The sequence below is a fragment of the Triticum dicoccoides genome, chromosome 1A (assembly GCF_002162155.2).
Source record: "Triticum dicoccoides isolate Atlit2015 ecotype Zavitan chromosome 1A, WEW_v2.0, whole genome shotgun sequence".
NCBI classification, from domain to species: domain Eukaryota; kingdom Viridiplantae; phylum Streptophyta; class Magnoliopsida; order Poales; family Poaceae; genus Triticum; species Triticum dicoccoides.
Genome location: NC_041380.1, coordinates 12,332,845 through 12,347,963, shown reverse-complemented (window position 1 = coordinate 12,347,963; position 15,119 = coordinate 12,332,845). Strand labels below are relative to the sequence as shown.

The 15,119-nt window shown below is 48.7% G+C and overlaps 2 protein-coding genes across 2 annotated transcripts; both read right to left on the bottom strand.

Moving 5' to 3' along the window:
* Nucleotides 1-286: 286 nt before the first annotated feature.
* On the bottom strand, nucleotides 287-933 carry LOC119313069 (Bowman-Birk type trypsin inhibitor-like). Its single transcript, XM_037588937.1, has 2 exons — nucleotides 796-933; nucleotides 287-680 (listed from the first exon to the last, which is right to left on the bottom strand). Exons 1-2 carry the CDS (start codon nucleotides 869-871, stop codon nucleotides 487-489), a joined length of 270 nt encoding a protein of 89 aa, XP_037444834.1. The 5' UTR covers nucleotides 872-933; the 3' UTR covers nucleotides 287-486.
* A 2,375-nt stretch (nucleotides 934-3,308) lies between these two features.
* On the bottom strand, nucleotides 3,309-4,050 carry LOC119312161 (Bowman-Birk type trypsin inhibitor-like). Its single transcript, XM_037588206.1, has 2 exons — nucleotides 3,860-4,050; nucleotides 3,309-3,739 (listed from the first exon to the last, which is right to left on the bottom strand). Exons 1-2 carry the CDS (start codon nucleotides 3,924-3,926, stop codon nucleotides 3,483-3,485), a joined length of 324 nt encoding a protein of 107 aa, XP_037444103.1. The 5' UTR covers nucleotides 3,927-4,050; the 3' UTR covers nucleotides 3,309-3,482.
* Nucleotides 4,051-15,119: the final 11,069 nt, after the last annotated feature.

Sequence of the window (15,119 nt, the reverse complement as noted above, 5' to 3'; positions counted from 1 at the left end):
TCTTATATTAGTTTACAGAGGGAGTATGTTAAAAACTTAAAATATAAGTTTTAAGTACTTGTTTCATTTATAATATTAAATACTTTTTCTTTCGAACCTGGCATGGATGCTTATCATGGACATGCCCACATACTAGCAAAATTTAGGGTCATATCAAGGATGTTCAAAACAAACCATGTTCAACGTAGGATGTTCGGTTAGGCTAGAAGCCAAAAGGCTCCATCTGAAAGCAGGTTGTTTTTTGACATCCTTGAAATGAACACCTATCCACTTTCAACCGAGAAGATTTTGAACATAGAATATGCTCTTCATTTATTTAAAACATTGTAAGAAACAACAAGAAATCATCAAACACTCATTTCTTCTAGGCGTCTATCCACACCAAGATGCATGCAGAGGAAGCTCCGAACGAATGAGAGAAAATGAAGGCACAAGCTAATCGGCATTATTCAGGCAAGCGACAACAGGAGATGATCCGCCGTGCAATCACGCGGCGGGCGTGCAGCGGCGCTCGCAGAAGTTGGTGATGCTGTCCACGCACTGGAAGCCGGCGGTGGACCTGACGCAGCTCTTGCAAGCCGAGTTGCATCCGGTCGGCGACACATCCTGGCACCTGCACTGCGGTGGGATGGACTTGGTGCACACGCCGCACTTGTCGCAGCACGGCCACGGGCTTGCCCCTGCAGGCAGCAACCAATATCAATGAACTGCTACACTGGTGACTTTGAGTTACTCGATCGGCGAGGAGCAAAACAGAAGCGATTTCGAATCAAGAAAGAAAGAAGGGTCCCTCACCTTGGCCATGTGTGAGGGGCAGCGCTGTTAGGACGGCGACGACGGCCAACGCGAGGAGCAGCGCCTGAGGCCTCATGCTTGCTTGCAAGGATGGGAGCCGGCTCGTGGTTTGGCTTGGCTATCTGAGACTGAGTGTGCGCCGCTAATGCCTGATGCGATGGGTATGGAATGCATGCCTTCTTATGTCCTCCTCTGATGTCGAGAGCAAAAGCAACAAGTCCAAAGAAAAAGTCATAACAGAAGACTTTTCCGTTTGTCCTCCTCTGATGTCGATGTCGGGACTTGCCAACGCATGGCGCCGTCGCCTCCATTGAATAATCTGAACAAGAGTACAACCAGACAGTACTCCACTTATGTGGTTGGTTTGTGTGGATTGGCTTTGAATTTGTGATAATTTGAACAAGAGTACAACCAGTACAAGAATAAGGCCAATACTAGAGGCTGTGATCGGTCCTTGTTTGGTGCTGGGTATCTTCTGGCTAGGATACGCTCAGACCATATGAATGGATGGGAGAAGGGCACCCATCGCCGTCTCCTTCTGTGAATCTGACTACGCTGAGACCATGTGATGGGTATTTTCTCATTCAAAAAACGTGGAGACTGGAGATGGGTACGGCATCAGTGTGTGACAAGGCATCAGAGAACGATGAGTTCCCGCTGTACATGCGCTGGGAACTGATGCTGCCGATTCCACCGTCCTGTTGCCGAGCATGGAGTTAGAGCATCAACAGCCGGCTCCTCAAACGACCCCTATACATATAGGCGACCGGCCAGGTCAGTGACCGGTCACAAAATCATGTTGTTGCAGAAACTAGCAAGCACGATCACAGAGAACGAACGCGTGGGGGAGAGATGGAAGACACAGAGGTTTTGCGATCCTCTAACAACTTGGTAGTTTTTCTGTTTCTCCCCTTATTTATCTGAACTCAAATGAGCTCCTGAAAACAAGCAAGAAATGGTCATGCGCGCCAAGCTTACAGGTCATGCCATCCTACGACACTCGAATGTGCAAGATCCCTACATGGTCGCGGCGAGGAATGCGTGATCCATGCCATCCCATCACGATTCCTACGGCGAGCTGAAAACTAGCTAACTACTCCCTCCGTTCCTAAGTCTTTCTAGAGATTCCACTATGGACTACATAGTGAGCAAAATGAGTGAATCTGCGTTCTAAAATATGTCTATATACATCTATATGTAGTTTGTAGTGGAATCTCTAAAATGACTTATATTTAGGAACAGAGGAAGTACTTAACAGAAACACTAACTGAACCCGTACGTGGATAGATACACGCTGACTGTCAGGTTTATTCAGAGAACTGAAATTTGCTAAGTCTAAAACTAAGTGTGTGAGCGGATTATCCAGCAAATAATGGGTGAAGGTTTTTTCTAATACCAGGGTAAATATGTGATTTAGTGATTTTTGATTGCTGGTCAGCTGATGTGGCCGCTTTATTTGCCACTTGTGCACTTAGAAGCGAACCCACCACCCATCAATAATCATATCAGTGGAGTTAAAATGATAGATTAGAGCTAGCTGCAATGAATTACATCAACAGATGTTGTTTTATCAAAAAAAAAAATAGCGAAGAGTTAGTGTTCTTTCGAAAATCGACCCCAATACTTAGTGGTTTGTGCAATTTCCTACCCCCCTCAATGGTACAGAGAAGCGGCATCTTTATAAGATGAGATGATTGTGAAATATCACCATGTGAAAATGCATAGAATTTGACAACTGCTAAGCAAATCCTTGTGCAAATCTCATGTTGACACTACTTGTACATTGTTGGAGTATGTTAATTTGCAAAACCAAGTCTTAACGCCGGCCCCTTTTTGTTGTTGTTGGAAAACCTATTGACCACCCTTGTGTTACCAGCTGTATTGTTGAAGAATAATCGTAAACATCTATGCACATAGGGCAGGGCGTTGTTCAATTTTCTGTTCTGACTAAAGCGTGCACCATTTTATTGTGTGGTACCAGCACATAGACAATAGGCATCATGTAGTATCTGCACCATTCATGTGAGCTCTTACGGTATCTGCACCATTCATGTGAGTTCCTGAACGACAGTGATGGCGTGTCGCCGCGGAGGCTTCATTTCATCACAGGCCTCACACTTCCATCAAGCCCAATCAAAAGCCACACTCACGCACTTATCAAGCCAAATCGGAAGCTACACTAAAGCATAAGCACAACATAGCCCAATTATTGCCCACAACCTGCCAAACTTTATTCTTTCAGTACACCTATCTATTTCAAGATTACGAACTTGGGTTCCACATCCGTTTGTGCGTCCAATTAAGCTCTCCGGCTTGCATAGCGTGACTTTCCTAATTAAATCACTAAATAAATTTTGCACAAATCAGTGAACATCTTTTAATTAGGGTAACGTGAAGTTAAATACATGAATTCCATACTTCCATAGTGGGTTTTAATAATTATTTTTTGCGAGATTTTGCTTGTGCATGTAGATACTTGTCAACTCAAAATAGTCACTCCTAAACCAGTTAAGTCATCTCCAAAAATCCATAGTTCATTTCATGACCAATTATCTTCTCTGTGAATACGATACTGAAACTTTTAAAACCAAACTTACATAGGGATTGATATTTTTTAACAAACTACACAAAAGGTTCAACTGAAGATTTTGAGCATAGACTATGCTCTTGTGCGCTTATTGTAACGTTCATTTCTTCTCGGGATCAATCCAGATGCAAAGGGAGCTAAAGCTCTGAGCAGCCGGCGTGCAGCAGCTCTCGCAGAAATCGTTGATGCGGTTTGTGCACTGGAAGCTGTTGTGGCCTGATGGCGGACATGACACAGCTCTTGCACTTGGTCGACGGTAAAAAACCCAGGAGCTTAAGTAATTCCAACGCGTGCACCCCGGAGAGTTGGACTTGGTGCACGAGTCACAGTTGTCGCAGGACGGCCATGGGTTCGCCACTGCAGGCAGCAAACAAGCATCGGTAAGCTGCTATACTGACCTACTCGAGGAGGAGCAAAACAGAAGCGATTTTGACACAGTGAAATGGATGAACAAAGAAAGAAGAATCCCGGCCTCACCTTGGCTGTGGGCGAGGGGCAGTGCTGCGAGGACAGCGAACGCGACGAGCAGCACCTGAGGCCTCATGCTTTGCAAGGATGGGCCTGGTTTGAACTTTGGAGGGAGGGACCTCGTGCTTTGGCTTGGCTATTCCGGGACTTGTCAATGCTCCTCCATTGTCAGTCTTTTTGGTTAGTTTGTGTGGATGTTGAGAGAACAATTATTGTGAAGAAGAAAGCCAGGAGGACTATACTAGAGGATGTACGAGCTCGGTCCTTGATTGCTACCTGTTGGGAATCTTCAACTAGGATATGCTCAGAAACGTGTGGACGAGATGGACGGAATCCAATAAATTTCCTTCAACGAATCTGACTATTCCGGTAGTGGGGATGGGCACGGCATCACAGAAATGATGAGAGGGAAGAAGATATCACGAAGGTGCGCTGTGAACAGAGCGAGGAGCTGGCCGGCCAGCCGAAGCTGAGAAAGAAGCATTTTTTTCTCGAATACGCATAAGCAGAGAAGAAGCGGCAAAGAAGCCGGGCACACATCCCACCTGTACTATGATACATGCATCACCTAGATCAACCCATGCCAATGGCAATAAGGCAAATCACAGAGCTATCAAGCCGCGTCACAGCCAACACCGAAGACCTCTACAACATGACCAACATCTGAGGACAGCACAAACCAACATAACCCACCCATTTGCGCTAAGAGGAAGTCGGCAGGTGGATGGCAGGGCTTGGTCAGACCTGGAGTGGCGTCGTCGAGAGAGCGTCGGCGACGATGTACATTGCGCCTCGAAGGCCCAAGCCCAGAGCAATTGCCGACACCAACTTGAGCCGCACCATCGGGACTCCTCGAGCAACAAGACGATGCCTCCATGGAGGGAACGCCGCCATCACCTGGTCCGAAAGTCAGACCAAGGGTTTCCCCCGAGCACGAGGGAGGGAGTCGGATCAGGGCCAAGACAATGCCTCCAGGGAGGGGACGGCACCCGCGGGAGTCGACATTGTCAGCCTCGGCCATCGCGAAGCAGGGATTTCTCCCAACCCCAGATCACATATCCTCATGTCCGGAGCTTCTCAAACGAGTCAGCCACCGCTGCTGCAGGAGGAGAGGGCATATCGTAGTATAGTATCCGCCACCACCGCATGAGCCAGATCAAGAACAGGGCATGGCAGCCTACCTAGATCGAAGCCGCAACCACAACACCACCTCCACCGCGACCACATGGCACCACCACCTCCACCGCGCATCATAGCACGCCACCACCACCACCTCCACCGCACATCACAGCACGCCACCACCACCACCTCCGCGCGAGGCATCACGAAGACCACCCCGGAATGCGCCGCCATGCCAAGCCCCGCCAGCCGCCGGACAGAGCAGACCCTGGGCGCTCGCAGCACCAGATCCAGGCCAAGCCCAGACCCACCGCATTCCCGCAACTCAGGCCATCCTCAACCATGCCGTGGAGGCCGCCGGCCGGCGCTCGAACCACCACCCCGCAGCAAACGGATCTTGCAGGAGGACAACATATCTGCCGCCACCGGCGGAAGCCACAGCCGGCTACCCACGCTGCCCACGCAGTTGTGGTTGCACCGCCCCAGCATCCGAATTCCGCCGCCCCGCATGGCACCAAGGGGCACCGCTGCGCGCCAGCTGGAGGCCTCGTCGTGGAGCAAGGAGGCGAGCCCGCCACCGCCGTCTGCCGGACGTGCTTCGCTCACCGGCTTCCTCCGGTGGCGGCGGGAAAAGCAGGTGGATTGCGGAGGGGGTCGGGGGAGGCGGCTAGGGTTCACCCAAGCCGTCCCCCTGGAGGCAGCGCGAGCGAACGTGTTTTTTCCAGTGACTAACAAAAATAACTGTTACAAGACCGAGAGTGGTGTACCCCGGCGCTCCCACCCCTTCGTCGTACCCTAGGTCTGTCAACCATGCCACCTGCATGGCCATGGTTGCCCACCCGCACCTGAGACACACGCTCGGCCCCCAAACGACATGCCTCCCGCTGCCAGAGCCGCCGCCCTGCAACCATACAACCCCGAGACTGCACAAAGGCCCCTGCTTTGGCCCAACCGGCAGCCCCCAACCGATGGAGCCTCCAACAGACGCTCCACTCCAAACATCGGCATACCTGCACCAACCCGCCCGCGGCCAAGGATATGGGGAGAAGGAGGGGAAGCATCCAGACTGACAGACTTGTGCTTGCGGCAAGTGACACGACTGCATCGAGGCCACCCCATCCCTCCTACTGAGTTCCCCTGTCAACATGGGGAAAGGTGGAGGAGGAGCGGACGCATCCGGACCAGCACACCAATGTGCCGGTGACAAGTGAAATGTGCATCAAGGTCATCAATTCCTCCTACCGAGCTCCACGCCGAACACGAGGAGAGGGAGAGAAGAAGGAGCAGACGCATCCGGACCGCCAAACGCCTATGCCGGCAACAAGTAACGCGGCCGCATCGAGGCTACCCACCCCTGCTATCGAGCTCCCCATCAAACACACTGCCATGTCGCCCCACCATGGCAGCCGACATACATGCCCGCGAGGCCACCACCAATCGCGCGCCCACCGACAAGAGGTACTAAATTGACCCGCAGCGCAGCCAAGGTAGTCACCAGGGAGGCCCTCCCGCCCCGAGCGCCGCCATTCAGCCGCAAGGGCCCGACTGGACGAGGGACTCCCACCCCCACTGTTGTCGCGCCGCCCCTTCACCATCGCACCGCGGTCAGAGAGGCTGCCCATGGCCCAGGCCGCCCACGACCCGCAGCGTCAGAGGCGGATCCGGATGCGCTGCCGCCATCACCACCCGTTGGCCTACACCTCTACCATGCTACCGGTCGCACCGCCGCCCCGCCACCGTCACCGGCCCGCTCAAGAGAGATGACGTGCTGCCACGGCCAGCACCTACCGCCACATCCCGGCCAGTTAGACCCGGCCCGCACAACACCCCCCGCGTGAGTACACAAAGGAGGCCCTGGTGCCGCCCACAATGTACAGACTTCGCCCGCGCGTGCCCCCTGGCAGTGGCGAGGGAGGGGGAGGAGAGGAGGAGAGGCGGCGGCCCTAGGGTTAGCCTCCCGGGCGCTTGTGGGGGTGTCGCGGGAGGAGGAGGAGGGGAGATCCAATCTGCTATTTTTCACATGCTTCCATTATTAGTGACGACGACATTGTGACACAGGTCTTTCCACTAGGCTGAGGGGCCACTAGTAGAAAAAGGGCCATTTGTCCCGGTTCGTAAGGGTCATTTGTCCCGGTTGCTGAGCCGGGACTAAAGGATCGTTATAAAGCCCTAGGCCTTTAGTCCCGGTTCTTACACGAACCGGTACAGATGGGCCTCCACGTGACCGGTGAGGCGAGCACAGGCAGGAGGCCCTTTGGTCCCGGTTGGTGGCACCAACCGGGACCAATAGGCATCCATGCGTCAGCAGCTCGCAAGAGCTGAGGTTTTTGTTTTTTTAAGGGGTGGGTTTTGGGGGGTTAATTTAGGTGTTTCATATATTGTGTTAGTTAGCTAATTAATAGAGAGAAGTGTCCTCTCTTATCCCCGTGCTTGGTCGACGCTACGTACTATATGTATAGAGAGGACTCGACACGCTAGCTAGTAAGCAAAAATGAAGGAAACAGAAGATCGTCATGAACATATGCATACAGAGAGAAGTGATATCGACCTCTCCTTCTCCGAGAGATCGGTCGAACAACAAGTTTTCGTATATCTATCCGACGCTACTGGCTACATATATACAATATAAGATCTCTTACAATATAATCCCCTAATTATATATGAACTCAGGGTCCACATGGTATTCTCCGTTTTTATCGATCACGTGGTCAAGAAAGAATGCCGCCAATTCCTCTTGAATTGCTCGCATGCGATCTGGTGCTAGGAATTCATCCCGCATCCGAAACATCTAATTTGAAGAAGGTGGTCAATACATATATATGAATGAATGAAACTCAACACAAATGATGGTAATAAAATAAAATTCTGAATATTATTGCTTACGCACTTCATATTGTTTTTTACTGTAGCCCCGCTCACAGGTTATGTGGCGGATGGACTCGCAAACGTAGTATCCAGACTATTCCCGGCTTCCTGCCACAAGCACTTTACAAGAAATAGAGGTCAATCAAACTGATAAGCAAGCATGCTAAATGGTATTGATGAAACTAGTGCTTAAATCACTAGGAGATGCGCGGAACATGCTAGTAGTACTTACTTTCGGGTGTTTAAATTGCAGCTTCTTTGGCAGTACCAGAGCTTTTGAGGTGAATTTTTTACAAACCCTGCGAGACAAAGAAAACAATTACTTGATATCAGGAAGTGAACAAAGTTGCCGATATGGTGCGATAATGATCGATTTAACTTACTTCTCGAGCATTTGAGTCATGTCCGCATACTCCTGGGGATCTTTTCGTCTCGAGTCTAAGACGGTTACTAGTCCCTGCTCAAGCTTAATCTCTAGGAGAATATAGTGGAACCTGCGCACGCATGCATAACTCATCAATTACATTACTATAACCTCGACTAATAAGGGAAACCGAATATGCACAAGAAAGTAACACTCACTTGAAGTTGTAAGGAAAGAGTATTATAGCTTTGTTTTGATTTAATACCAACGATCGTAGCAAGTTGGCCTCGGTATCTTTTTCCTGAAATTCAACCGGATATGCATCTATGAGATTTGTGTTAATGAACCCAATATCACCGATTTGTCTTTTCTTCAATTCGGCGACCTTCAATCTGCATAATATAGTGAGGATAATTATAAATACATGCAATAAAAGAGCTGACCTATATATAAAGACTTAATGACAGAAGTAGTACTTACAGATAGTAGCAAGTGACTGTTAATTTATCGAGGGCCTTCTGATTGAAAAACTGGAAGACCTCCTCAAATGGAACATTCAACAAATCAGTTCCAACGAGGCCATGCTCCTCTTTAACTCTCAACGTCAAAATATTCCTCCCCCCAGATTCTCTGCAGGTTTTCATGTACCAATCATGGAATGTTCGCATCATCATTGTTATAGATGTTTCATCTTTGACGAGAGGCTTCCCATACTCGTACTGTGTTCGTCCACCTCCAATAATTCATAATGTACATCGTCGAGCAGGTAATCTCCAAGATTGGTATAACCGGGCACCATCCTCGAATCATTAGCGACGATATCGCTAGACACCTTGAGCGGGGGGGCACGATTGGTTCGCTTGTTCGCCGAGCTAGGCAATTTTTTTCCCAGCTTGTCGTTCCGCTAACCTTTGATCACTGACGGTACTTCCCGACCACTCTGCTTCGATAAATGACCTTTTAATAATGCGCTCATAGTTTCCTTTCGGTGGAGACTTTGGTGGTTTCTTCAGGGCTTCCACAGTGCGCTTCGCTTTCACTGGATCTATCTTCTCCTCCGGAGGTGGATGTTTCTTTGCTTTCACCCCTTCAAAGAAGTTCGTCACTTCGTCTCACACGATCTTCTCGTTTTCCTCCGGGGTCCTCTCGTATGGTAACTTCTCTGGAGTCTTCAGAGAAGGACCGAATCTGTATTGCCTCCTGCCTCTGGTTGTACTGCTAGATGCCGGAGCAGACGGAGCCACTGCGCATGTCTTCTTTCCTTGCTTATGAGGCGGAAGAGGAGGACTACGACGCGCCGGAGCAGCCGGAGCGGCGGCGGGTCTCTTCCTCCCTTGCTGACGAGGTGGAGTGCCGCCACGCACCGGAGAAGGAGGTTGGCTGCTCGGGCGCGCCGGCGCAGGCGGAGAAGGAGGCGGAGTGCTGCCACACGCTGGAGAAGGAGGCTGAGTGCCCTGATCACTCGCCGGAGGAGGAGGCACAGTCCCTTGACTCGCCGGAGGAGGAGGAGGAGACGGAGGCGTATAGTTTGGAAGGTTGATGAGCTCCTTCCGCCATAGGCATGGAGTCAACAGACAAGAACCCATCTGAGTCTCCCCTTCACTCGTAGGGTGGTCAAGCTCAAGGTCCTCAAATCCGTCCGTTATTTCATCCATCATCACCCTAGCATATCCTTCTGGAATCGGCCGGCAGTGAAAACTTGCGCCAGGTTCAGGAGGTGCAACAGAGCCAACAGCCGCCTTGACTTTAAAGTTCATCCATTGTGTCATAAGGTGGCAATTTTGAGACTCCGTGATTAAGTCCACAGGGTAGCTAGCAGGAGCCGTGAAGACAGGCTCTAGCTGCTGCAGCTGGGTGGAAGCCATGCTGCTTCTCCGCTGAGATGGCAGGGTAGCTTCGAGGGAAGCTTCGGCAGGTCGCTTGCTGCGATCTGCTTCTCATTGCTCTATCGCTTGTACCCTTGCGTGCAGCGCCTGAATTTGGATCTGCTCCACTTTCTTCCTCCTCTCCTGGCATTTGTAACCTCCTGCGTCCGGAAACCCAACCTTCCACGAAACGGAGCCTGGCGTGCCTCGTGTCCGTCTAGGGTGCTCAGGATTCCCGAGGGCCATTGTGAGCTCGTCGTTCTCTCTGTCTGGAACGAACGTCCCTTGCAGTGCTGCATCGATATACTGCCGAAGCTTCGTGACGGGTATTCGCAGTTGCTCATTCGTCCAACGGAACTTCCCTGATACAGGGTCCAAGGTTTCGCCAACCCCGAAGAACCAAGCCCGGCAACGGTCTGGCCAGTTCAATGTCTTTGGTTCGACCCCTTTATATTGCAGGTCATTCTCAGCCTTGGCCCACAACGGTCAGGCTTTGAAGTAGCCACCTGACCCGGTGCGATGGTGAAGCTTCTTCTTCGCAGCATTTTTCTTGTTTGTCACTGACATCTCTTACTCTTGTTCGATGTCTTGTGGGCCACAAAGTCGTCCCACTGATCTCTGATCTTCGCATACCGGCCAGTGAATTCTGGTGTCTCTTCTTTGTTGACAAACGTTGTTTTCAGCTCATTCTTCCACCTCCTGAATAGTTCTGCCATCTTCTTAAGAGCATGACACTTGAGCAATTGCTCTATAACTGGCTTCTCCGGATCCTCCTCTGGCGGTAGGGTGAAATTTTCCTTCAGCGCGGTCCAAAGATCATCTTTCTGCATATCGTTGACATAATTTCTATTTTTTTCTTCTTCTCCTCTATTCCTTTCTTCTTCTCCTTTTTTTCCTTTTTTCCTCTTCTTATTTATTTCTCCTCTTCTTCCACTCCTCTTCTTCTCGTTTTTCTTTCCCTTCTTCCCAAACTAAACATAAACTAAAATAATCCTAAAACTAAACGAAGTTATCAGGAGGGGGTATATCGACAACGACATACCCGATAAAAAAATAAGAAGACGAAGAAGAAATAAAAAAAAGGAGAAGAAGAAAGGAATAGAGGAGAAGATCGAAGAAAAAAAGAAGAAGAAAAAAATACTATTTTTTCTTCTTCTCCTCTTCTTTTTCTTTTTTTCCTCTTCTTATTTATTTCTCCTCTTCTTCCTCTTCTTTCTTCCTCTTCTTATTTTCTTTTTTCCTCTCCTTCTTTTTCTTCTTCTTCCTTCTTCCTAGCTAGATATATAAAACTTTTCTAAAAATATAACTTTTGCATATATAAAACTTTTTCTTCTTCTTCTTCCTTCTTCCTTCTCTTCCTTCTTCCTAAATATATAAAACTTTTCTAAAAATGAAACTAACCTAAAATCGTCATATATATGAACAAAAAATCTAAAAAAAACAGGACATATAATCATATATATACACACATACATATACTCACACATAGAGGGCGACGGGGAGTGGAAGATTTTGGTCATGCCGGCGCCGCCCCTTCCTCCCTGTTTTTCCCCCACATATAATATGAAAAAAAAACATCATATAAATGGGGGGGAACAGGGAGGAAGGGGGCGGCGCCGGCCTGACCAAGGAGAGGTGCGGCGTGGTCGGGGCAGGGGCAGAGGCACAGCGTCGGGGTAGAGGGCGGCGACGGCGGCGTGGTCGGGGCGACGGCGGCGTGGTCGATCTGGGTAGGGCGAGGGCGCGTGGGGTGGTCGGGCGGGGCAGGGGCGATGGCGGCGTGGTCGGGTCGAGGCGACGGCGGCGTGGTCGGGGCGGGCCGACGGCGGCGTGGCCGGGGCAGGGGCAGCGGCGTCGACGGGACAGAGGGCGGCGACGGCGTCGAAGGGGCGAGCTCGGGCAGCCTGGCAGCGGCATCGGTGCGGGGCAACTGCGGAGATGAGTGTGAAAAACGCAAAGTGTTTTCTTATATACCCACACCTTTGGTCCTGGTTGGTGGCATCAACCGGAACTAATGCCCCCTTTCATCCCGGTTGGTGCCTCTCTTTTCAGCAGCCCAAAGGGCGGGAAGCGGCGGCCTTTGGTACCGGTTGGTGGCACCAACCCGGACAAAAGGGAGGACATTGGTCCTGGTTGGTGTCTCGAACCGGTACCACTGTATCACTTTAGTCCCGGTTGGTGGCACCAATCAGGACCAAAGGCCCTGTGCTGCCCGCGTCGCGGCCGAAAGTTTAGGCCCACCTCGCTAGTTGAGAGAGCTCGAGAGTGGTTTATAAGCGATGTTGCGCCAACCCTCTCGAGCTCCTCTCAACTGCAGGCTTTCGGGCCTAATTTGTCATGATGTGCTTGTGGGCCTACTAGGCCTCCTGCGGGCCTGAATCCTGGCCCATGGTTGGGTTTCTAGTCGTATTCAGGCCGTGGTGGCCTAGTAGGTGGCACTTTTTATTTTATTTTTTGTTGTTTTATTTATTTTATTTTGTTTCTACTTACAAAAAAACTTACTGTTGCTATTATTATTTATTTTATTAAAATTTATTTATTTTACTTTTATAAAGTATATTTTGTTTCTACTTCTTTATTTTATTAAATTTTATTTTATTTTATTTTATTTTGTTTCTACTTATTTATTGTATTAAATTTTAATTTAATTTATTTTGTTTCTACTTATTTATTGTATTAAATTTTAATTTAATTTATTTTGTTTCCACTTATTTATTAAAGTTTATTTAATTTAATTTACTAAAGTTTATTTTGTTTCTACTTATTTATTTTATTAAAGTTTATTTTATTTTATTTTATTTTGTTTCAACTTATTTATTAAAGTTTATTTTGTTTCTTTCTGCTTTTCATGTTTTGAACATAAAATACTTTGATAATTTCAGTGGCATGAATTTTATATAATTTTAGTTTATAAAAACTTTTTAGTCCATTCCTTTTGCTATTATAGTTTTATAAATGGAATTTAGTTACAAAGGGATTTCATTTTTTAACTTATTTGAACTCCATAGTTTTTCTGTGTTCAAAATGCACCATTTAAAGCCACATCATTAATTTTCAACCCTTTCTGACTTCATTTGTTATTTCTCATTCATTTACTTATTATTTTGAGATATAAGACCCTGAAATTGAAAAGTATTTCAAATGAACTCTGAAAAGGTTGAAAGTTGGCATGGTATCATCATTTCATTCACATAGCATGTGCAAGAAAGTAGAGAGGGTTACGGCAAAAACTGGATGCACTTCGTGTACAAAACGGGCAATCTCTTTCGAAGTATCAGGGTTTCATATGGAAATTCGTCTGTTACAAAGGGATTTCATTTTTTTAACTTGTTTGAACTCCATAGTTTTTCTGTGTTCAAAATGCACCATTCAAAGCCACATCATCAATTTTCAACCCTTTCTGACTTCATTTGTTATTTTGCATGCATTTACTGGTTATTTTGAGCTATAAGACCCTGAAATCGAAAAGCATTACAAATGAACTCTGAAAAGGATGAAAGTTGGCATGGTATCATCATTTCATCCACATAGCATGTGCAATAAAGTAGAGAGGGTTACGGCAAAACTGGATGCACTTCGTGTACAAATCGGACAATCTCTTTCGAAGTATTAGGGTTTCATATGGAAATTCATCTGTTACAAAGGGATTTCATTTTTTTAAGCTTTGAGCGTGAACATGACGTTGGTATGCTTGTCGATGCTATTGAACATGTCAATGAGCCCCTTGATCTGCTCCACCGAAACTGCAAAAATGCTAGTAGAAAATTATCAAGTTTAATAGTCTGAGGAAATGTTGTTCATCTCAGAGCATGCACATACGCCTAGTGTTGATTTCTTGAACTCGTTCATGGTTCTGAACTGCTTCATCATCTAGTCACGCCCAAATCTTGGCACATACACGAGCAGAAGCAGCAAGCACAAGAACTTTCATTATTTCCCGGACGGAGGAATTGGCATGTTAGACACGAAGAATCCATGTGTATTTTGTGGCTGTGGTAGCGGCCGGCCGGTCGCCACAGAGGCCTTGCTCCCAGCCGCCTAGCTCCCTCGCCTATGCCCTCCCGCATCAGGGTCGAGGGAACAAGCGCTCCTCCTGGTTGTCAGTTAGGTAGCTTCTTCATGTCTTACAGTACGGCAAAGTCATCGATGGAGAGGTTCAGTTCTGGCCTCTTGCAACGCATGTCCAGGGTGTGTCCGTCGCTCCTTGTTGCGTCGACCACATGATTGCCAACTTCGGCGTCGACACATCCAACGGCAGCATGGAGAGCTCCAGAATCTGTATGCTGCCCTTTACCCTCTGCTGCTCCCCCGATGCGGTTGCATGCACGCTAGCCCCCAGTAGCAGGACTGTCACCTGCGGACCGCGATGTGTGCGACACCTATGGCCTGGAAGTGGCGGTGGCAGCGCAAGCTTTGTCAGTCATGTCCGCCACGCAGACAAAACCATGAGGCACGAGCCTTGCCGGCCATGTGTAATGGCACTGACGACCAATCACGAAACGGTAGCGGCGGCCAGGCCTGCCGTGTGCTTGGCCACCACGACATGGCGGCAGCAGCTAACCAGCCATGCTGATCGTGTTGTCCAACGTCACCAAGAGATGCGTGGCCGTGGCGAATGTCGGCGAGCGCCTGCCCGCCTTCCTCGCCCGCGAGTGCCTTGACATCGCTGCCGTCCGCGATCACACGACCGTCGCTTTCCAGTCGTTGGCATCCATTGATCGAGGGGCTCAAGAGAGGAGCAGGGAGGCTGCCAAATAGATGAGATCCAAGAGGCAAAGAGAAAGGCGAGATGTTTACGTACTAGATGGGGCGGAGACCTAGGCCGTGGCCCATGCTGCATCCTTTTGTGTAACGAACAAGGAAACAAACTCTACTTTTTTCTCCTGATGGAGAGCTCCGCCAAGGTATTGGCCGGATTTGGCCCATCCGAATGAGTGAGCCTGCTCGCCACGTTCAGTACTCGTCGCTTACGGAAAAAGTTGACTATCCTTTTATATCTCAGCCATCGATCTTTATGATTAACATAGAATCAACGAATATAATAGGATGACGTATG

What these genes read in the sequence shown, in the direction of transcription:
- LOC119312161 (XM_037588206.1), bottom strand. Translation starts at nt 3,926, where the DNA reads ATGAGGCCTCAGGTGCTGCTCGTCGCGTTCGCTGTCCTCGCAGCACTG. An exon ending in GCCCCTCGCCCACAGCCAAG is followed by an intron (nt 3,740 to 3,859) that starts GTGAGGCCGGGA and finishes TGCTGCCTGCAG; the next exon opens with TGGCGAACCCATGGCCGTCC.
- LOC119313069 (XM_037588937.1), bottom strand. Translation starts at nt 871, where the DNA reads ATGAGGCCTCAGGCGCTGCTCCTCGCGTTGGCCGTCGTCGCCGTCCTA. An exon ending in GCCCCTCACACATGGCCAAG is followed by an intron (nt 681 to 795) that starts GTGAGGGACCCT and finishes TGCTGCCTGCAG; the next exon opens with GGGCAAGCCCGTGGCCGTGC.